The 23,194-nt window shown below is 52.0% G+C and overlaps 1 protein-coding gene across 9 annotated transcripts in view; it reads right to left on the bottom strand.

Moving 5' to 3' along the window:
- The window catches only part of CTIF (cap binding complex dependent translation initiation factor), a 297,040-nt gene that overhangs the window by 207,943 nt on the left and 65,903 nt on the right, over window positions 1-23,194 (bottom strand). For 6 of the 9 annotated variants that reach the window (XM_086682924.1, XM_086682923.1, XM_086682930.1 and 3 more), the window contains 2 exons: window positions 12,841-13,047; window positions 7,411-7,458 (listed from right to left, as the gene is read on the bottom strand). In XM_086682924.1, the coding sequence (XP_086539050.1) occupies window positions 7,411-7,458; window positions 12,841-13,020 (228 nt within the window). In that variant the 5' untranslated portion in view covers window positions 13,021-13,047. The remainder of the gene's footprint in view (window positions 1-7,410; window positions 7,459-12,840; window positions 13,048-23,194) is intronic. The other 3 variants (XM_086682929.1, XM_086682927.1, XM_086682928.1) reach the window with 1 other exon arrangement.

Raw genomic sequence — 23,194 nt, 5'->3', positions numbered from 1 at the left:
CTATTTAAAAAATTTTTTTAACGTTTATTTATTTTTAAGACAGAGAGACAGAGCAAGAGCAAGAGAGGGGCGGAGAGAGAGAGACACACACACAGAATCTGAAGCAGGCTCCAGGCTCTGAGCTGTCAGCGCAGAGCCCGACGCGGGGCTCGAACCCACAAACCGCGAGATCATGACCTGGGCTGACGTCGGATGCTTAACCGACTGAGCCACCCAGGCTCCCTGACCCTATACTATTTTTACAGCTCTATCCTAAGTTTAACTGAAATAATTTCAGAATAAGAAGTAATACATATATGTACATATACACACGTATTTTTGAATACTACATATACACAAATGCATGTATACATTTGCATAAAATGTTCAAACTACTGTGAAAGTAATCCCTCTCCTTTATAGACTTGCAGCGGTTCCTCCTTTCCTGGTCGGGGCCTGGCCAACAGGGTAGGGGATGGCCAAGACATGCAGCGAGACCACTGGCGGGGGAGATCACGCACCCCTCATTCCATCCTGGGACAACCTCGCAGAGAAAGTCTCCCAGCCCCCATTCCAGGTGTCCCAAACACTTCACCCCCAGCTGCACAGCACTGATGTGACATCCCAGAACAGTGATTCGTGGGTGGGTGCACCTCCTCCTGGGCTCGGCAAGGCAGGGAAGGGAGCCTCCATGCAGGGAGAAGCAAGCGGAGAGAAGGCTGGGGCTTCACGCACTTCTAGATGCAACCTCACCCCTGGCTGGGCTTTCCAAGAGCAGTTCCAAGCTCCTGTGAGATGGCCCTGCTTTGTCAAAGTCATCCTTAACTTAGTACCTGCCAACCAGAAGCATTTCCTGGGTGCTTTCAGTGTGGGGCTGGCAACACGCACCTTCCTTCACAGGTGAGGGGAGATGTCCAAGGGAAGACTGTGGAAACCCTCTAGCCATTGTCTAGAAAAGTCTCCAGATATAGACCTTCCCTGAACTTGTCCTTTATCTGTAGAAGATGATTCCAGAATGGAGACAAGGGCCCCTACCTCAAAGCACTCTCATCTGTCCCACCACATGCCTGATGCCAACACTAGAGAGTTTCTCCTTCAAGGTAAACTGGTTTATGGCTAGGAGCAAGTCCTCTGCGGGAAGAGATGGTGTACTTCTGAAAAGGTCATTGAATGTGAAGAGGCAGGAAAAGTGGGAAATTTTTATACATGGAAACGATGAACATCGAATTCATGAGTGGTGGCGTAGGGCTTCCACTGTTGCTGCTATAATTCATTTTTTTAAACGTTTATTTATTTTTGAAAGAGAGACAAAGAGAGACAGAGACAGAGCACAAGCAGGGGAGGGGAAGAGAGAGAGGGAGACACAGAATCCGAAGCAGGCTCCAGGCTCTGAGCTGCCAGCACAGAGCCCCATGCGGGGTTCGAACCCACGAACCGTGAGGTCATGACCTGAGCCGAAGTCGGACGCTTAACCAACTGAGCCACCCAGGCGCCCCTGCTATAATCATTTCTTACTTTACAAAGCAGAAACACAGATGGCACAGCGTTAAGATGTAATAAACGGGGGAGTACAGATGTTTATTCTATACTCAGAAGAGATGCTTATTCTATTATTCTTTGCTCTTCTCAGCACATTTCAATTATCTCACAATTCAAAAACAATTAAAATCAATTCTCTGTCATTTGCGCCCCAAAAGGGACAGTATTTTAGGAGCAGACTTGGTGGAAGACGGGGGAAACCACTGAGCACAGTGGGGGAGGCTGAGGGTGCTAAACATGAACCACCCCACTTCTCAATGGTACAAAGTCCCCCCAGGGGTTGTACTTCCCGACGTCCAAGGAGATTACCAGGCTAGAGCCAAACTGGCAAGTTGACTCGGTACAGGATGAGACAAAGAGATAATCGATAAAACCGCATCCATGAACAAACAGATGTACGAATGGGAATTTAGGCTGTAGATTATATAATGATAAGGATAGCGTTTCAAGGCAGGGGAAAGGAGAGACCATCCGTAAACACCGATTTCGAGACAACTGGAGGAAATTGAGGAAAAATTACGCTGGGTCTGCCCCACGCTACCCATCAACAGCACCTTCCAAGTTGATCAGGCTCCAAGAGACAGGTTTTAAACTACGTCAAAATCTAAAACTTCTGTGTGACAAAAGAAATCAAGACCAAAATGAAAGCCAAGTGAGAGACTATTTGCAGCACATACAACGAGAATAATTCGCCAGAATATATAAAGATTTCATTTACATCTAGGCACTGTTCTAAGCCGACTACGAAGAGTAACATTTATTTTTCATGGAGATCTAGGCACGTTCATTATGCCCACATTGCAAATATGGAATCTGAGGCGTAGCATAACTTGCCCAGAGTGACACAGCCAGAAAGTGGCAGAATGAGTACAGGCATAAGCAGCTTTTAATTCAAAGAGCCAATAAAAATGTTGGATACTAAATGTAACGTGTGATCTTGGATTAGACGCTGAACCAGCATTTTTTTAATTGTAGTAAAATACACAGAACATGAAATTTACCATTTTAACCATGTTTAAGAGTAGAATTCAGCGGCATTAAGCACATTCACATCATTGTGCAACTGTCACCACCATCCACCTCCAGAGTTGTATCATCCTCCCAAACTAAGACTCCGTCCCCATCAAACACTAACTTCCCCAGGCCCCCGTCCTCCTAGCTAACCGCCACTTTCCCATTCCGCTTTCATTCTCTGTGGACTTTACTAGTCTAATGCCTCACAGAAGCGGAATCGTACAGTATGTGTCCTGTTGGATATGGTTTATTTCACTAAACATAAAGTCCTCGGGGCGCCTGGGTGGCTCAGTCAGTTGAGCGTCCGACTTCAGCTCAGGTCATGATCTCATGGTCTGTGAGTTCGAGCCCCGCGTCGGGCTCTGGGCTGACGGCTCAGAGCCTGGAGCCTGCTTCCGATTCTGTGTCTCCCTCTCTCTCTGCCCCTCCCCTGTTCACGCTCTGTCTCTCTCTGTCTCAAAAATAAATAAACGTTAAAAAAAAATTAAAAAAAAATAAAGTCTTCAAGATTCATCCAGGTTGCGAATGTCATAGGATTTCCTTTATTTCCTTAAGCTTCAATCCTAGTTCATTGTATAGATAGACCACATTTTGTTGATCTATTCATCTACTGATGGACGCCTGGCTATCCACCTTTAGGCTATTGTGAATAATGCTGCTAGGAATACGGGCATGCAAATATCTGCTCAAGTCCTTGCTTTCAATTCCTTTGACTATATATCCAGAAGTGGAATTGCTGGATCACGTGGTAATTCTATGCTTAATTTTTGAGGAACCTAGAATTTTTTTTTTTTTTGCTATAAAGGGTATAATTGGGAAAACTGGTGAAATAGAAGATTAAATACAGATTAAATAATAATACCGTTTCAATGTTTATTTCCTGTACTATGATTATGTAAGAGAATGTCCTCGTTCTTAGAAAACACACACTGAAGTGTTTAGGGATAAAGGGGAACCTGCAACTTACTCTCAAATAAATCAGAAAAATCTCTTTATAGAATCTCTCCCTCCCTCCCTCCCTCTCTGTCTCTTTCTCTCACCCTGAAAGAAGAGAGATAGAAAGCAAATGCTAGAAAATATTAATGATTGGCTATTCCGGGTGAAAGATATACAGGGACTCTTTGTAGTATCACTGTCATTTTTATTTACATCTGAACTTATTTCAAAGTAAAAACTCATTGAAAAAGTCATCTTATCCAGGGCTTTTTAACCAAGGGGGTGGCAGGACCACCCAGAGAGCAATTTGAAAGTCACGTGGGAGCCACTACTTTCTTGCAATGCCCAGAAAGGGGACGAGACTTCCTCACGGAGCTCAGGCATGGGACAGCCAGCAGCAGAATCCCACTGGCCTAAAGACTGAGCTTCTCAAACTCAGGAGCAAGTTCAACCGCTTCCTTTACGTTGGGGCACACGGGCTCACTGACCAGGAGGGGAAAAACAAGAAGGCGAGGTGGGGGCACACGCTGGCTGGCAGCCCATTCTCCATCCACGTGATGCTCCAGAAAAGCCTTGCATGTAAGGGGAAGGAGGTGCTGTCCAAGACCTGAGATTTGAGAGAGGAAGAAAGCCTTTTTTGGTCCTATCTTAAAAAAAAAGAAAAAAAAATCCCCAACTTTCGTGTTGTAGAGGCAGCATAGTGTAGTGATTAGGAGCTTGAGTTTTTGAGGCAGCGAATCTTGAGTTCCTATTCCCACTCTATCAGTTACTCTGTGACCTTGGATGAGCCACTTTATTCCTAAGATTCAATTCCCCCACGTGTAATAACTAACAGAAACTAGCAACGGTAGGGGGGTTAAGTGTATGGCAACCGGAGTAAGACCACCCAGTTCAAACCTCAGACTGACCACACACTTCCTGTGTGACCTTGGAGAGCTTATTCAACTTCTCTGTGCCTCAGTTTCTCCCCCGCCCCCTAAGCAGGCAACAATAACAATACCTTCACGGAATTGTTGTGAAGAGTAAATGAGTTAACTTGGACAGGCTTCAGTGTCCTTTGTTAGCACCTGCTGGTCTCTTTAGACTCCTAGAGCTCAATGCTGGACCCTCTTCTCTAAGCCCCCTCACTCTCGGCTCAAAATGCCATCCATATGCTACTATTGACAGACGTTTAAGTCTCCAGGTCATTCCTTTCCTCTGAACGCCGCCTTTCCACATCTCCCTGCTTCATCAGCATGGAGACATTAATGCTACGTTAAACCTTTCACGTCCCAAAACTGAACTCTCGAGCTTTGTGCCTCAAAGCTACTCCTCCAGGGTTTCCCGTATCTCAGGTCTGCAAAGGCTATCCCTCCATCTGCTCAGGCTAAAATCTTCAGGGCTGTGCAGTAGAAAATCCTATCATTGGGGCACCATGATAGGAATCATTGTCGGGTAGGTGTCCGACTCTTGACTTTGGCTCAGGTCATGACCTCACGGTCCATGAGTTCAAGCCCCCCATCGGGTTCTGCACTGACAGCACGGAGCCTGCTTGGGATTCTCTCTCTCTCTCTGCCTCTCCCCCTGCTGGTGCTCTCTCTCTCTCTCTCTCTCAAAATAAGTAAATCAACTTAAAAAAAAAAAAAAGAAAATCACGTTATCTGTACCTTTAAAGTATAGCAAGTATCTGACCACTTCTTAGCACCTGCACGGTGATCCCACTGCTCCAAGTCACTATCACCTTTTGCCTGGACCAACCACATGGCTTCCTGGTCCCCCGGCCTCCTCTTCTGACCCCTCCCCTTGCCATAGCTTATTCTCCACACAGCATCCCGAGTGATCCTATTTAACCAGTCACATCATGCCCAACCTCTGCTCAAAACCCTCTAGCGTCTGCCCAGTGTCACTAGAGAAAAGGCCAGAGTCCTCGGTGGGGAGGAAAAGGCCCTCCAGATCTGGCTCTTCTAGGACCCTCCCCCTTGCTCACTTTGCTCCAGCCAGACCAGCCCACAGGCTGTTCCTCCAAGCAGGGCGCCCTCCCCCACCAGCGCTGTGCCATCACATTCCCTCTGCCTGCAACGCTGGTTCCCAGGCGGGCTCATTCTCTCACCTTCTTCAAATCTTTGCCCAAAAGTCTAAGTGAGCCACCGGGGAAGCCCAGAACCACCCCGTCTCCTGCCCCACTCAGGTGTCTGCCGTCTGTCTTTCCTCACTTGAAAAGAAGGGCTAGGGGTTGGGGTCAAGGATTATGGTCCATTCTGTTCTTGAGTTTCTCCCCAGAACCTAGACCAGGGCTTGAACGAACAAATGTTAGCTCTAATTATACTTCACTACTTAGCCGACAGTGACTGGCAGAAAAAGAGCAGGTTGAAATGATGATACTTTATGCCGAACCGCCAAATGACGTTTAGGAGATCATGCTAACTAAACAAGTAAGCTAAAAATTATATGTATGCTAGAAGTTCAATTTCATAAAAGGTATATAAAGGAAAAAATAATACATAAAAATGACATTAGATTTTGTCGTAAAGTTATGGTGGGCTTCTTCGTCTATTTTCTGATTATCTCTATTTTTCCAGTTGTTGCTTTAAAAGTAAAATAGAGGGGCGCCTGGGTGGCTCAGTCGGTTGCGCGACCGACTTCGGCTCAGGTCATGATCTCACGGTTTGTGGGTTCGAGCCCCGCGTCGGGCTCTGTGCTGACAGCTCAGAGCCTGGAGCCTGCTTCGGATTCTGTGCCTCCCTCTCTCTCTGCCCCAAGCCACTCACATTCTGTCTCTGTCTCTCTCAAAAATAAATAAACATAAAAAAAAAAAAAGGTAAAATGTAATTGTAGGGGTGGCTCAGTTGGGTAAGCGTCTGACTTTGGCTCAGGTCATGACCTCACAGAGAAGCTTCGGATTCTCTGTCCTCCCCCCACCCCCGCCCCGCCCCTCTCCCACTCAAGCTTGCTCTTTCTTTTTTTTTTTAATTTTTTTTTTCAACGTTTATTTATTTTTTGGGGGGGACAGAGAGAGACAGAGCATGAACGGGGGAGGGGCAGAGAGAGAGGGAGACACAGAATCGGAAACAGGCTCCAGGCTCCGAGCCATCAGCCCAGAGCCCGACGCGGGGCTCGAACTCCTGGACCGCGAGATCGTGACCTGAGCTGAAGTCGGCCGCTTAACGGACTGCGCCACCCAGGCACCCCATCAAGCTCGCTCTTTCTCTCTCTCTCTCAAAAATAAATCAACATGAACAAATATTAAAAGTAAAGTAAAAATTTTAACTTCCTAAGAAATGACTGGTAATCAGATTGAAGAGCAACCTCACTGGAAATTAAGAAAATGCAAATTAAGATGCCAAGAGATTTGTCCCAATTCGCTGGTGGTGGTGTGAAAACAGAACATCGCAGAAAACAATTTGGCAACGGCTATTAAACTTGATTCTTCTTCTCAGCATCTACCCACAGAAACCCTTTCATATGCGCATGTTCGATAATACTCACTGAAGTCTCTAACGTTTCCAGGGGAAAATTGAGAAGTTAACCTGAATTCCCATCAATAGGTGAACGTTAAAGTATGGGACATCCATACTATGGACTACTGTATAGCCGCTAAACAGAACACAGCAGATGTAGAAGGGCTGGAAGAACCCCTAAGGCATACGGCGAGGTGAAAGATGTAGGTTACTGACCAACATATTCACTGGCTATGATTTATGACTTTGAAATAATGTATTTCTATAAGTCTGCGCGCGCGCCTGTGTGTGTGTTGGTAAAAGCATTAAAAAAAGGTGATGAAGTTAACTCATTCATCAGGCACTGAAATGAGGCGGTAGCTAAGGGAGACTTTGTTGCTAATATTAGAATTCTTGTGTACCATGAGAAGTCTGCGTATAGTACTTGTGTAACTAAAAATAAATCGCGTCGCTAATTAAATGAGTCCCCCATGCACAAACATCCCACGATGTCCCTCAAACTCACTTCTTCAGTTAAACTTTTCATGGGTGGTCCACCATTGAGTGCTTCCTCCTATGAGTAAAGAGGGCACGGGAGAGGATTCAAAGGGCAGGAGGGAATGAAGGAATGGGATAAAAGGGGGATGACGGAACAGTGAACGGGGGAGGCAGAATGAAGGAAAAACACGAAGAGAAAGAGAAGGAAAACCACCGTGAGTGAGAGACGCCACACCAGTCTGAGTTATCTGCATCCCACTCTTTACATCCGCATGGTTGCCTCGCTCTTGGTAAGGACACTTCGCATTTCAGACAAAACCCAGGACCTCCAAGTGCCTGACGACATCAAAAAGGACCGTTAAGAAGTTATGTTCACCCTCACTCGTTCTTCAATTGACCTGTTAACAGAATTTATTGGAAATACGCTTTCATTCAATGTATCTGCTTTTTATGACGTCTCTACATTCTATCCATCCAACGGTGGAGCTCAAGGCAGGTGGCCACAGAAGGATGGGGAGGGGAGACAGACATGTCCCACCCATGGTCATGGCTGTCAGCCTCATCAGGGCTTCAGAGTCAAGTGGGGGCTTATAAGAAGGCCAATGTCCAAGCCCCTCCTCATTCAACTGAACTTTAGGTGGGGCTTGTACATCAACATTTGTCCAAGCTCCTGGTGTGATGAAAACTGCTTTGAAGCTTTATGATGATCCACTAGACCGTCCACTAACTTCAGGAAGTGCCAAACATTTCCCACTTAGTAACATCCCGATCTCTCCCACAAAAGGTTAATGGTAGGGTCACCTGGGTGGCTCAGTCGGTTAAGCGTCCAACTTCGGCTCAGGTCATGATCTCACGGTTCGTGAGTTCGAGCCCCGCGTCGGGCTCTGTGCTGACAGCTCGGAGCCTGGAGCCTGCTTCAGATTCCGTGCCTCCCTCTCTCTCTGGCCCTTCCCCTCTCTCTCTCTGTCTCTCTCTCTCTCTCTCTTTCCATTCATTCATCCTTCCTTCCATCCATCCATCCATGCATCCATCCTTCTCCCTAGTTGTTGCTAAAGGCGTGGGGAAAGGGGTGCCTGGGTGGCTCAGTCGGTTAAGCATCTGACTTCGGCTCAGGTCATGATCTCATGGCTTATGAGTCTGAGCCCTGCATCGGGCCTGTGCTGACAGCTCAGAGCCTGGAGCCTGCTTCGGATTCTGTGTCTCCCTCTCTCTCTGCCCTTCCCCTGCTCATGCTCTGTCTCTCTCAAAAATAAATAAACATTAAAAAAATTTTTTTAAAAGAAGGGGTGGGGAGAACACAACTGTACAAGCATCATGAGGTCTTTTCTTCTGTCAACCGTCATCTCTCAGATCCTAAAAAAATGATCTCACCAACTGGAAAGCAACATGACTCTCTATTCTCTCAAGTTTTCTCAAGGTTTCCAAGATTCTTAACAATTTTCCTCTTCCAGAAACATCAAAATACCACTTCAGACAGGCCGATGGAGACATTCTCTGAGGGTTTTTTTTTTGGGGGAGGAGGGGGTTGGCTTCCATTTAAAATAGTCATCAGGTTGGGGCGCCTGGGTGGCGCAGTCGGTTAAGCGTCCGACTTCAGCCAGGTCACGATCTCGCGGTCCATGAGTTCGAGCCCCGCGTCAGGCTCTGGGCTGATGGCTCGGAGCCTGGAGCCTGTTTCCGATTCTGTGTCTCCCTCTCTCTCTGCCCCTCCCCCGTTCATGCGCTGTCTCTCTCTGTCCCAAAAATAAAAATAAAAACGTTGAAAAAGAAAAAAAAAAAAAATTTAAAAAAAAATAAAAAAAAAATAAAATAAAATAGTCATCAGGTTAAATAAAAACAAGCAAAAGTGCTCTAGCAGAAAGACTTCCCATAAAGTTGTGTCAACAGAGACTTTATTTTTTTTTAAAGAAGCGTGTTATATAAACACATCTAACCCCAGCCTTACTTAGAGTTGTCCACAGCTGCCCCTTCCTCTGGAGTCTGCACCCCAGCTGTCTTTGTGGGTGTACGGGAGCAGGTTTGGTGGGAGTGGGATTAAAATGTCCCTCCTTGGCCAGCGCCTCACAGGCAGATCCCAGGTTTTGCATTCTTGCAGGGAACATCAGAGAACACAAAGCTTAAGGAATGCATCAGATGTTACAAGTAGCCGTGCTTTCCACGCTGCTTCACAACAAACATCTGTTTCAAAGCCCCTGCAGATGTGGACCTCCAGGCATGGTCAGTCCCGACCTGTCCCAGGAACAGGAGCTAGAAGGGCAGGGCCCTGAGTGAGGGCACGCCTCTATTTGCTCTATATCTTGAGAGCTCAGCCATCACCACAGGGAGGTCAGAGACGGCAGGAGGGCCCCTCCTCCCAGAATTCTCTCCCCAGTGGCTGCTCTGGGAACAGAAATTCTACCATTTTGTAAAGTATTCCTCTGGGGTGAAGCTTCACGGCATCCTCGGACCCTCCACCTGTAAAAGCCTATTTCACGTTGGAGGAGCCTTCGAAGGATGTCGTGCCAAAGGTGCCAAAGGTCACCCTGGGCGTGCACAGTGCGGGAGGCAGGCCAGCCCCGCGCCCCGTCCACAGGGCCTGCTGCTGGGGAAGTCCACTCTGGGGTGCTTCCAGGAGTATGCACGAGTCGGTTCACCTAATTCTGCCCCTTCCCGCACTGCACGACCCAAAGACGTTCATTTCCCCTGGAAATTTTCCAGTCTAGTCAGACCGCCCTGCCCCTTCCATTCCGGGTTATGATATTGCTGACTGTACATCAAGCGTGATTGAAAATTGACGCATCATCAGACAAGACACTTCCTCCTCGCAGTCACCTATGGACCCCCAGGTCACTCACCCCCACCTCAGTCCCTGTTCTTCTTGAAGACTTTGCTCCTGGATCACTGCCGCCTTCTCCGGCACCAGCCTTTCTTGGTGACGCTGATGTCAGTCACCGTGGTTCCTGTGCCCTGCCATTGGTTCCACCGCCCCTCCCTTCCTGATGTCTCCTCTGCCCAAGTACCCCGATGCTCGTGCCCAGACTTTCGTTGCCAACTCCTGCACTTCCTGCCCTGGACTCCAAACACCCACTCCCCGACGCTTCCATTTTCTGCTCACTCCTTCTGGTGCCACGATTCTGGGAATTCTTTGACTTCCCAGGCCCCCCAGGCCCCCGTCCACTGACCCTCCACCCCTTCCGTATCTATAACCACGTTGGGCCCTCACTCCTGCCCTTAACTGGCTCAGTGTCAGGGAATGTCACTGTCCTGACTCCCTCACTCCCTCGCCCTTCTCTCCCTGCACTGTCAGCGCCCAGAGAAACAGTCCTGGCTAAATTCAGCGTTGTAACTCTGCACCTGCACCCTCGTGGCTGAAAGTAGCCGGAGAAGCTCACAGCTGTGTTGCACCACCAGCTGTCATTCTGGAAGCATGGCTACAAGCCTGGAAATCTCCCTCTGCGATTGTGGGTGAGCCGCTGGGGACCGGAGCCAAGGCCAAGCCCTGTCATCTACTCAAGGCCACTGTGCAGCCTCCCCTCTACCCCAGACCACCCCCATCAATGCACAACACGCTGTGTACGCTCCTGTTTTGACCTCCCTTCCCCCAAGAACACATCTCCCCCCTTTACAGCAAACGTCTGTAATACACAGAGGATCTGTATCACCCTCCCCATCTCCAACCCATATCTCCTTGACGTTCGCCCCCACCACTTGATGGTCACCCCTCTAGTCAGGGTCCCCAGTAGCCCCCACTGCTTGGGGAGGTCATCCTCAGGCTTCCTGTTCCCTGGCCTGGCAGCCGCAGTCCACAAGGTCAGCCCGCCCTGCCCCCATCTCCTGGAACACACCTTCCCCAGCTTCCTGCACTCCACCCCGCCTGGTCTTCCTTCCGCCCTGTGGCCAACCCCCCTCCTGCTCTCTGGCTGACCCCTCCTCCCATCCCTGCTTTCTCGATGTTGGCAGACTCCAGGGCTCAGCGCTCGCACATCTCGTCCATGTGACCCCATGGTCTCCCTGACTCATCCCCTCTGGCTCTCCCCCTTTCTCTGCGCCTCGGCCTCCTCACTGCCTCTGGAATACTCTTGCAGCGGGGCCTTTGCCCGAGATAGCTGCACAGCTCACCCCTCCACCTACTTCGGTGACATCTCTCCTGATACCCTCTTTGAAACAGCAAACTCCTCCCGACCCTCATCACTCCCCATTTCCTTTTCTTTTTTTTTTTTTTTTTTAAATTTTTTTTTTCAACGTTTATTTATTTTTGGGACAGACAGAGACAGAGCATGAACGGGGGAGGGGCAGAGAGAGAGGGAGACACAGAATCGGAAACAGGCTCCAGGCTCTGAGCCATCAGCCCAGAGCCCGACGCGGGGCTCGAACTCACGGACCGCGAGATCGTGACCTGGCTGAAGTCGGACGCTTAACCGACTGCGCCACCCAGGCGCCCCATCCCCATTTCCTTTTCTGAATTTATTTTCCTCCGCAGCGATTATCACCCACCCCCAGGATGTAAGTCCCAGGAGGGCAGAGCTTTATGACTCTTTTGCTCCCTCCCAGACGCCCAGCCCTAGAACAGAGTCAGACACAGGGTGGGTGCTCAATATACACTGTAGAGCGAATAATGGACACGTTAGAAGCTTCTACTAATTGTGATTCAAAACTTCGAGGACACTAAGGAAAGCATCACATACGTTCCCACCTTTTCTCTCTCAACATTCCTGAGGAAGCAGAATAATAATCTCCATTCACCAGATAGGAAAAATCAAGGCTCGGAGAAGTTGAGGGCTGTGCCAAAAGTCACACGGGCAGCTAGAAGCAAGTCTGGAACCAATTCTTAAACAAGTATCTACCGGGAATTTACGGCGTTGAGGAAAGATGCATGCGATATGGCCACTACCCTGCATGGCTCACACTTTATTCTCGAGAACTCAAGATTTCCAAATCCTGGCCCAGAGTCGGCTGAGTCTGGGCTGCCAGACTAGCCCAGGAGCAGATGGCACCAACCTGAAGTTCTAGTCAAAACGCCTCATGCGCCTAACTAGGGCTGGCACGCAGAGCCCCCTGAGGCCTGAGACAGACGGCACGAGACTCAGTTCTGTGGCCGCCAACAACTGCCTGTATTTGAGATCGGAGAGAACGCTCACAAGTTATACCCTTATACGGTGTGCATTCCTGATAAGCTACAACCTCCAGATCTCTTCTAGAACACGAGCTTGTGGAGGACAGGGAACGGTGCCTAGCATATGGCCGGAACTCTATAACCACGGGTTCAATGAATTGTGAGTCTGGCCAGGCCCCAGCTGCCCAGCCCGGTGGGATGGAGTAGAGTCGGAGCAGGGGGGCTTCCTGCCTGGAGCCCGTGCTCTGCTGCCTGGGGCCATCCGTGCCTCAGCAAGCAAGGGCCAGGCGGCCACACGCTGCCCGGATTTGGGATTTGGAAGCACGTTCGAGTCTGCCAAGGCCCCCGCACCTGCGCAGCGCTCACCTGGGAGATGTGGGACTGGGTCTGCTCGCTCTCGCCGTCCCCCTCCGTCTTGTCGGCCAGCAGCCCCTGCACCTGGTACTCGAGCACGTAGCTGTCAATGAAACGCTCCAGCTCCTCGATTTCCTGCGAGCGGCTGCTCCCAGCCTCGGACGAGGCTGACGCGGCGGAGGAATTCTCCATCCCTCCGGCTCAGGGGCTGCGTCCGGGCTGCAGGAGACAGAACAGCGGGCTCTGTGAGACGTAGCTGGAGGCGGGGATGACACCCCACTCGCGAACTACTCCCCGCTCCCGGAACATTCTCTCACCCATTACGGCACCTTGGCCTCCCAACATCCCTGAGAAGTCAATGGCGTGCCAGCTGGCCTTCCGTATGAAGAATGTGCTGCAACTCCCCTTGTACACAAAGGGAAACTGAGGCCCGGAGAAGGCCAGTGACTTGCCTCACTGGCCAACACAGTAACTTGTGTGATAACTTGTGTGGTAGCTGGACCTCACCACCTGGGAAAAGGCAGAGGAGGGGCCCAGCCTACCACCCAAGCCCCACTTCCCAACTGGAATTAGCAGAATCTATCACAAACCAGAATGAAACAGACCAGAGGCTTTGACGTCCCTGACCCAAGCATTAGGATGTAAGGGGTCCCCAGACACAAACCCTCTAGGTGGCCTGGGTCCTCCAAGAAAATGTCTCCTTCTAGGGGCACCAGGTGACTCCGTCAGCTGGGTGCCTGATTCTTGATTTTGGCTCGGGGCACGATCTCACGGTTCGTGAGTTCAAGCCCCGCATCGGGCTGTGCGCGACAGCTGGGTGCCTGCTTAGGGTTCTCTCCCTCCCTCCCTGCCCCTCCCCCACCCTCTCTAAATAAATAAATAAATAAATAAATAAATAAATAAATAAATGAAAATGTCTCCTTCTAAAGAGATGTTCCCTCTGTGGATACCACACTCTCCTCTAAATTAGCTCAGGCCTCTAGGCCTTAAGTGGTAGACACAATCTCGCAGCCTTGTTAGGATGTGGCTATCAGGGCATGCCGTGCTCAGTCTATAAGGACGCGACTGGCTATTGATGGTGGAACGTGAGAGGCCTGGTGGAGGTCTGGGAGGGCACGGCCTAGGCACGGACGCTGTCTGGCCACCCTCCACAGGCGCGTGACTCTCTCGTTAGCCCTTGGGCCCTCTCTCTGTGGTGGCCTGGCACGATGTGGCGGGCATTCCAGGATACCTGCTGAAGTCCGCCAACATAACTGCCGTCCTTCCTGACCAGATTGATGGAGCCAGCCACTGCAGCGGCCCAGGCCCGCAGGGACACCCCCACTGCCCACTCCTGTCCCCCGAAGCTCCCACCGGACCCCACCCGGAAGTGGGGAGGACCAGGACCTTTCTCACCTCTGTGTCCCTTCCCACCAAAGACCCTCCCCTTCCTTCCGACAGGCTCTAGGCCAGACGGGAAGGGGCTTTAAGGCTTATCTGGTGGCCCATTCATCATCTGCAAATTCGTGCTCTCCATGGGGGAATCCGTTCAGCTGGAGGAAGTACAACCCATACGTGGTTTCATCACCAGAACTAGCAGAATGGTCTCAAACTACCACCAGTAGAGCCACGAAGGAGACCCGAATAACGCACAGGACTCTGGGACCACAGGGGGTTGCATGCAGCTAGAAAGTGACTATTGATAATAAAGGCAAGGCCCTGGTATGTTTAAAGGAACACTTGAATTTCAAAACCTTGGATGACTGAGAACTTTTTTGGAACGTAGTTATTCGCCAGTTACCAAGGGTTTGTTGAGTTTTCAACTGTAATGGATCCAAGACGGGGAAAGGAATGGTCCGCTGACTTCCAGAAATGCTGCTAGGACCATGAATGTGGACTCCCCCAGGCCCCCGCCGGCCTTTTCAGAGGCGGGTGTTGGCGATGGAGAGGAAGAACTGGCCGAGGGGACACAGACATCCCTCAATGATTTCCAGGCTTGGGTTTTGGCTTTTGGCTGCTGCCTGGGGCCCAGCCTCCCTGGGACCCCAGGCCAGCTACAGAGGGACTACGCAGGGCTTGCTCTGGGCTCCTGAGCTCGGCAGCCTGCAGGGGCTCATGGGTATGTCCACCCGGCCCAGAGGGAAGAATCCAAAGTTTCAGGCCAGGGTGCCCTCATCAGAGTGAGGCCAGGGTGGCAGTGGGTCTACAGAGAGTCTGCTCTGATTGGGAGAAGCGTGCCTAGTGGTGCAGGGCCACAGTCAGAGGTGACGGTGGGGATGTCCCATGCCCCTTCCTCCACCTGCTATCCGAGGCTTATAGTGGGTTTACATCCCTCCTACCACCAACGCCCACCTTAGCCCTCCTGCTCCTGTGGTTGCCCATGATCCCCTCTTAGCCCGCTCCTTCTCCGGGCCATACGCCGTGTGTGGTAGGCAGAACCCTAAGAGGGTTCTGGGTGTATACCTTCTCCCAGTTACTCAATCAAACACTAATCTAGGGACTCCTGGGAAGGAGTTTTGCAAATATAATTAAATTCCCAGTCAGCAGACCTTAAGACAGGGAGATTATTCAGGAGGGCCTCCTCCAATCACAGGAGCCCCTTCAGTCTGGGGTGGGGGGTAGAGACAGAGATTCAAAGCAGGAGAAAGACCCCACGCGTCGTTGCTGGCTTGAAGGAGGAGCACGTACCAGGAGCGCAGGCAGCCTCCAGGGATTGAGAGCACTCCCCGGCCAATGACCGGCAAGGAGAAGGGGCACCCGGGTCCTACAACCGCAAGCAAGTAAATGGTGCCAACATCCGGGGAGCTTGGGAGCAGACTTTGTCTCCCAGCCTCCAAACGAGAACTGACCTTGGCGGACACTTTAACTTCAGTATTGTGATTTACTGAGCTGAACTTCTGACTTCTAGAACGGTGACGTAATAAGCAGGTCTTGTGTTTTTTTTTTTTTTTTTTTTAACGTTTATTTATTTTTGAGACCGAGAGAGACAGAGCATGAACGGGGGAGGGGCAGAGAGAGAGGGAGACACAGAATCAGAAGCAGGCTCCAGGCTCTGAGCCATCAGCCCAGAGCCCGACGCGGGGCTCGAACTCACGGACTGCGAGATCGTGACCTGAGCTGAAGTCGGACACTTAACCGACTGAGCCACCCAGGCGCCCCAGCAGGTCTTGTTTTTAAGCCACTAAGTTTGGGGGTGCCTGGGTGGCTCGGTGGGTTGAGCGCCCGGCTCTTGGTTTTGGCTCAGGACATGATCTCACGGTTTCGTGAGTTTGAGCCCCGTGCTGGGCTCTGCGCTGGCAGTGCGGAGCCTTCTTGAGATTCTCTCTCTCTCTCTCTCTCTCTCTCAAAATAATAAATAAACTTTAAGCCACTACGTTTGTAGCAATTTGGCACAAGGCCATAGAAAACTACATGCGATGTTCTTTCCGCCTCTCTGCTTCTGCTCACCCTGTGCCCCTCACCCAGAGGCATCTTCCCCTTCCCCCCTACTTACAAAATCTAGAAGTGTTTACATTCACAGAATACTAGAACAGCGCCCCAGAGGCCACCTGGCGACTAGCCCAATTCCCTGCTTTCAGAGCGGGCTAGTGGGCATTATACTGTGACTTCTAATGATTAGAATGGCTAATGTGTCCTGTGCCCCGTATCATGTGACAGACCCTCCTTCCAGCACTTGATATGCCTTCACCCACTTGCCCCTCACTATAACCCCATGAAATCGGTATAATTACACTACTTAGAAGAGAAAACAGAGGTTCAGAGAGGTTAGGTTACTTGCTCAAGTGCGCACAGCACAGCTCCAGGTAGGCCTACACCTCCCCGCCTCTTCATCCCACCTCCTAGCAGCCTGTTCGGGCTCTCAGGACACCTCTCACCTCTCATTCTCCGCTACCCTTCCAGAGCCCAGGGGATTCTTCAAGGGCCGTGTGAGCTTCTTACTCCCCACTGGGCCGCAGGCTCTAGAGGGCCCCGGCTCTGTGCCTAGCTCAGTGCCCGGCCCTGGGCAGATTGCCGGCCTCAGGGGACTGCAATGATAAGGCTCATGTCCAGAGAGGGCTGAAAGGGAGCTGCCTGCAGGAAAAGCTGGTGTCTAAAGCCATGCCCATTATTCCTTGAAGACTTAAGATCTTATCAAGGGCCTCCTGGCACACTTTCCAGGTACAGGCGGAGGACTGGGCTTTGCAGGAGAGTTTCCAGGGGGATCAGGTGCCTGGCCCCGCCCGCAGCAGAAGCACTGGCCTGCCCCGCTGGACTCTCCCCCAGGCTCTCGCAGGCCCCTCACAGGACCACAGCACAGTCCCGTGGGGGAGCCTGGGGTCAGTGATCACCGAGGAAAGGGACAGGCATTGACACCCATTCCCAGCCTGCATTAGTCTGGTGCCCAGAGGGAAAGAGAGGACTCTGTACACAGGTCACTTGTCTTGGATGCCTTGTGTGTTCTCATCTCCGCTCGGTGCCTCCCCCCCCCCCCCCCCCAACACCAGTCAGAGTCATACAGTGAGCCTGACTGCACCTCCCCTCAGCTCCCGAGCACCTTCTGCCCAGGGCTTCTCAGACACACGCCAGCAGATGCCTGCAGGAACCCACCGGGGGCCTGGAATCCTGCACCCTGGCCGTGGGAGGACCTAACAGCTCCAGGGGCAGCCCTCCACAAACACTCCCTCCTTGGTCTCTCAGATAACAACTGAAACGTGTTCTTCATAGTCCTCAGCAGGTGCCAGTGGACTGAGCCCAGCTGCCTACGGTGGTGACCAGATCCATAGTATCCCTCTGCCCGGCCCTCCCTGCTCCTATGTCACTCTCCCCAGGGATGCCTGTTCTTGGGGGTACATCCAGGAACTCTGCTTTCCCTGAGGGAACCAGGCTAATGTATCACCTGGGTTCATTTGTACATTCCAGAATGAGTCCCAGCCAGGGAGCCAAGAGGCCCCTCTTGCAGCAGAAAGGCCCAGCACTTTACCTGTTTACCAGAGAAGAGGGCAGAGGGAGAGGGAGGGGGTGCTGTCCACATCATCTGTCTGCTCAGCTATCAGGCTGGAAGTTCAGGCAGGCACTCGCACCCCCAGTTTTTGGTTTTTTTTTTATGTTTTATTTATTTTTGAGAGAGAGAGAGAGAAAGACCAAGTATGAGCAGAGGAAGGGCAGAGAAAGAGGGAGACACAGAATCCGAAGCAGGCTCCAAGCTCCGAGCTGTCCGCACAGAGCCCGACGCGGGGCTCGAGCCTATGAACCACGAGATCATGACCTGAGCCGAGGTCGGACGCTCAGCCGCCTGAGCCCCCCAGGTGCCCCACTCACAGCCCCAGTTTTTAAAATTGCAGTAAAATATACATAACATAAAACATACCATTGGAACCACTTTTAAATGTACAGCTCAGTTGGCATTAGGTATATCCACAGTGCTGTGTAAGTAGCCTCACCACATTTCCAGAATTTTTCATCATCCCAGACAGAAACTCTGTGCCTTTTAAACACTAATTCCCATTCCCTGCCTCTCAGCCCCTAGCAACCGCTGCTCTGCCTCCTGTCTCTATGAATCTGTCTGCTCAGGGTACCTCATGTAAGTGGAATCACTCAACATTTGTTCTTTTTCTTTTTTTTTCTTTTTTAACTATTTATTTACTTGAGAGAGAGAGAGAGAGAGAGAGAGAGAGAGAGAGCAGGGGAGGGGCAGAGAGAGAGAGGGAGACAGGATCCGAAGTGGACTCTGTACTGACAGCAGAGAGCCCGAGCGGGGCTCAAACTCACCAACCGCGAGATCATGCGCTGAGCCAAAGTCGGACGCTTAAACGACTGAGCCACCCAGTCACCCCCTGCTTTTTTAATTTTTTAAATTTTCTTTTGGTGTATTTCATTTAGGATAATGTTTTCAAGATCCATTCATGTTGTAGCACGTGTCAGAATTTCACATCTTTTTATGGCTGAGTAACACATTGTGTTACAATGATACGTTGCCCGTAGAGACCACATTTTGTTTATCCATCATCCACCCATGGACATTTTGTTTCCACCTTTGGCTAGTGTGAGTAGGGCTGCTATGCACCGGGGTGTAAAATATCTGAGTCCCTGTTTTCAGTTCTTTGGGGTACACCCCTATAAGGTCTGCCCCACTTTTAAGGTAAAAAGAATGGGGAGACACAGAGTGAACTCGCAGGCTAGTGGGAAGCCAGGGAAATACAGGGATGTTTTCTCAAGGGCTTGTCCTCCTCTTGTCCTGCCTGCGTTTGGGGGGGGGGGGGGGGGGTCTCCTCCTGACTCAGTTTCCCATTCACAGCAAAATCAGGATGGGAAATTGCCCACACAGCCAGGCTAAGCTGAGTGAGCCAGCAAGAGGAGCTTATGTTTTAATGATCCCGGGGAAAGTGACGGGGGGAAGGGACCAGAGGAAGAAGAAAGGAGAGGGTGGAAGAGGAGAGATACCTCCAGCGGCAGTGGTCCAGAATGCACAGCCTGCCGAGGCCAATGCGGCCAGCCAGCCACGTCGCCCCACCCCGCCCCCACTGCCAGGTGATGGATGCGGAAGAACAAAAAGGCAGGCAGCAGGAGAGAGAAAAGCGCTGAGGCTGCGTTTTGCTCTAAAGGGCAGGCAGCCCAGAGCCTGCAGGCAGGAGGGGTGGGCCGGGTGGGCACAGCTTGAGCAGGGGTGCAGCAGGCCGAGCCTGCACAAGGACAGGAGGGGTGGGGGGCTCCTTCGCCTGCACTTCCCAGATGGGACTTCTGCCCACCCACAGCTGTCTGGTGAAAGGGGAGACCCATGTTCTCCTGGGGTTGATAAGGGACCTCATCCCAGCGCTGGGGGCCCAGGCAGACCCACCCCCGCGGCAGCCTTCTAGGCTTACAGGTGAGCCTGGCTATTTTTAAGGCCAGAAACAAGGACACTCATGTTCTTTGATGAAAAGGCACCCACCCCTCTCCCAACCTGTGTCCCTCCACCCAGACCCAGGCGAAAATATCTTCCCCTGGCTGTCCTCTGCCCAGAGCAGCGCGGCTTCCTTCGGAAATGAGCACTCAACGAGGTGCTTCTGCGGACAGGGCTCTCGGCTCTCAGCTGGAGATCTCTCTCTCCCAACCCTCTGGCCGTGCCTGCCTGTGAGCCTGTGAGAGCTCGCGGTGCTACAGTCAGGGGCTAGAGGTCTGGAGGCAAACCGCGGCCTGACATCACCGGGCGCCCCGTGAGCCCAGAGACAAGAAGCTGGAACCGTCCCAGCCGGCTCAGCGTGCCTTTGTGCTTGCCCAGTGACAAATGGCATTAGTAGCTGTAAATTTAGCCAATCCCTTTAAGAACAGCCAAGCATTAGAAGCATTACCTCCTCCTCCAAAGCCCAGGACGACTGGGTGACCTGCGAACCAGAGGAGACGATTCTCTCCTCTGCCACCAGTCCTTCTCTAGGGCATCCATCATTCCACACCCCAAAAGGAGGCGGCACCGCACCCCTCACCCTTCATCGGACCCTTTTCCTCAGGCCCTCGGCACTCAACTCACCCTGGGTCCCTTTCTGGGAGCTCACAGCCTGGGAAGGGCTCAATTTCTGCTTTCCTGATTTGTTTGTGTTTTCCTGGTGCGGCTCTGGGGGGCTTTTGGCTGCTGCGAGGGGCCTAGTCTCTTGGACCCGAGGCCAGCTGCAGGGTAGCCGTGTGGTGCTGTGGGGGGCCTGCTCCAGGCTCCTGAGCTCATGGGTCCGTCCACCCGTCCCAGGTCCGCAGACAGAGGTAGGCGCGTGTGAGCTGTGGGGGGGCAGGGGGACCCAGCACGGCACTGCCACTCACCTCGCGTGGAATGAGGCCACCACTGTCTCCACCCCGCTTTTGCCATGGCCATGGTGCCCCACAGCCTCCCTCCCTCAAGGCCCCCCTCCCACAGTAGTAGCTTCCTGGTGACACAAGGCCCACCCCCTCTTCCCTTCTTAGTTCCCCTCTGTGCTGGTAACTGAGACCTTCACCCAGAGCCTGCAAGGACAGCTCTCTCCTCTGCGGGCTGTCGGGCAGCCCCCAGGGCCGAGCCAGGCCACAGCCGCCAGCGGAGACTGGGGGAGGAGAGAGGCCACTGCTTAGGGACACAGGACGCCCACGGCTCTCCCAAGGAAGCCTGCTGCCAGCCCACGCTCCACCTCCTGCCTCCTGCGTAAACAAGCCTCGGAGAGAAGGCTTTTCCCGGGCCACCTGCTGCTCTCTCACTCTGCCACTCCAGGCAGTGCTGGCTCTGGGGACTCTGGGCCACACTGGTGTTTGCCAAAAAAAAAAAAAAAAAAAGCAGGGGGATTCGGGGACACCTCCGCATACAGGAGCCTCAGGTCCCCAACCACCGGAAGTAGGAAAGTTCACATACGCTCAGAGCTGAAGGCGACCTCAGAAATCAGCAACACTGACTGTCAGCATGGGGGATACCTGGTACCCTCTGCATGTCCAGCAGCGGAGTCCCCAGTATAACCTTCGTCGTTGAAACATCAGACAGGGTGTTAGCTAGCATACTGTTCTCCAAACTGCGGGTCTCAGCCATTTGCTGGGCTGTAAAATACACCCATGATTTCAGCATTTAAACATATGTAACTCAATTGAAAGTATCAGTGAGTGATACTCACAGTAAGCCTAAGTGTCGTCCTGTGGAATTTGTGCCTCACCTATCCACGGAAAATGTATTTCTTCCACAAGGCGTGGCCAAGAGTTTAAAGTAAAGTGGCAAGGGGCAGTGGGCTTTCCAGACTTCAATGTGCTCCTGAATCACAGGTGGAGCCTGGGATTCTGCATTTCTTTTTTATTTCTTTTTTATTTTTTTAATGTTTATTTATTTTTGAGTGAGAGAGAGAGAGAGAGAGAGAGAGCGAGCAAGCAGGGGAGGGGCAGATAGAGAGGGAGACACAGAATCTGAAGCAGGCTCCAGGCTGTGAGCTGTCAGCACAGAGCCCGACACGGGGCTCGAACCCACGAACTGTGAGATCATGACCTGAGCCGAAGTCGGACACTTAACTGACTGAGCCACCCGGGCGCCCCAGGGATTCTGCATTTCTAACTGGCACTGAAACCCAACCTGCTGGTGGCACTGACCCCCCACTCGCTCCTGGCACTGAGAGCCCCACCTGTTCCAGGCACTGCCCCCCACCTGCTCCAGCACTTGCCCCCCACATGTTCCCTCAGTGCTAAGCACAGGCTACCTCTTGACACCCCCTCCCCTCCCCTCCCCTCTGCTGTTACCCAACTCTTGTCCTGCTCTTGGATTTTGTATGGGCTTTAATCTTGTCTTGACAAGACTGTATGATCCTCAAGGCCCGCTCCAGCCTATACCTGTCACACCCAAGGCCACGGCGGCAGACCGGTCTGCGGGTCCTCCAGCCCTCCGTGCTGGTGCATCCAGCTCACTCCTTCCCTGAGAGCAGGCCTCCTCGGCTCTCCCGCCCACCGCCGCTGGCCCAGGCTCTCCTCCAGCCCCTCCCAGCCTTTAGAACATTAAAGCCAAGGGTATTGGGGGTGGCCCTGTCCAATCCCCCCTTCTGCCGGCCACCAAGGCTACCTGGTCCTAGAACAAGACTCCAATCTCTTCCCACCACATTCAAGTGCCTCCTAAAGCCATTTCACTCCAAATAACAGGAACTAGAGGGCAGTGAGGAAGCCACCTGATTCCTGCCAAATCCCTGGTGGTAGGAAGTCAGACGACTTCCTCACTGCCCCTGATCCTCAGGCAGGGTAATAGAATGGTTTTAACTTCAGTGCTGGTGAAACTACTTCCTAGCTCTGGGACCTTGGGGCAGCCTGCTTCCTCATCCTCAGTCTAGAGGACGAAAGCACCATCTCAAAAAGCATTGTGAGAATTACGTGGGAACTCAAGAGAAAGTGTTCGACACACCCACGCATACAGCAGGCACTCAATTACTGCTTGTGATTACCATTTGACATCACAACGCCCCCCCCCCCACCCCGCCCAGCTATGCCCCACTCTGTCTTCTGCAAACTCTCCCCCTCTGCCTCTCCAAACTGAACCCTCTCTCGGGACCTGGCTCCAGATATATCTCCTCTATGAAGCCCTCCTTGGTCACTCCGACTATCATTGGTCCTGCTGCTTCTGAACTCCAGTTCTCCATAGACCCCACCACTCCCTAATGTCTCCCCTACTCTGAACTGCCTGTGTCTTGCTTGGGCCTCAGTGTGGCCCTCCCCACACTGGGTACTCCAGGTTCCTGGGTTTCCCTCAGCTCTGCCAACCTGCATGGACTGCCTGAGACCCATTCTTCCTCCTCCATGGGCCCTGGGGGTAGACAGGGCGGGCCTCACCACCGACCTTCAAAAACTTCAGGGTTGATGGACAAAGAGTGAAAACGAAGTCAGAGCATGCCAGGAAGGGAGAGCAACAGCGTCCCGCTCTGAACCCAGTAATGCACCCATGAGAGCACCTGGG

This window comes from Puma concolor, chromosome D3 (genome assembly GCF_028749965.1).
Source record: "Puma concolor isolate L17-30 chromosome D3, mPumCon1.1.hap2, whole genome shotgun sequence".
Classification (NCBI taxonomy): domain Eukaryota; kingdom Metazoa; phylum Chordata; class Mammalia; order Carnivora; family Felidae; genus Puma; species Puma concolor.
The sequence above is the reverse complement of the archived record's forward strand: the minus strand, read 5'-3'. Positions and strand labels throughout refer to the sequence as shown.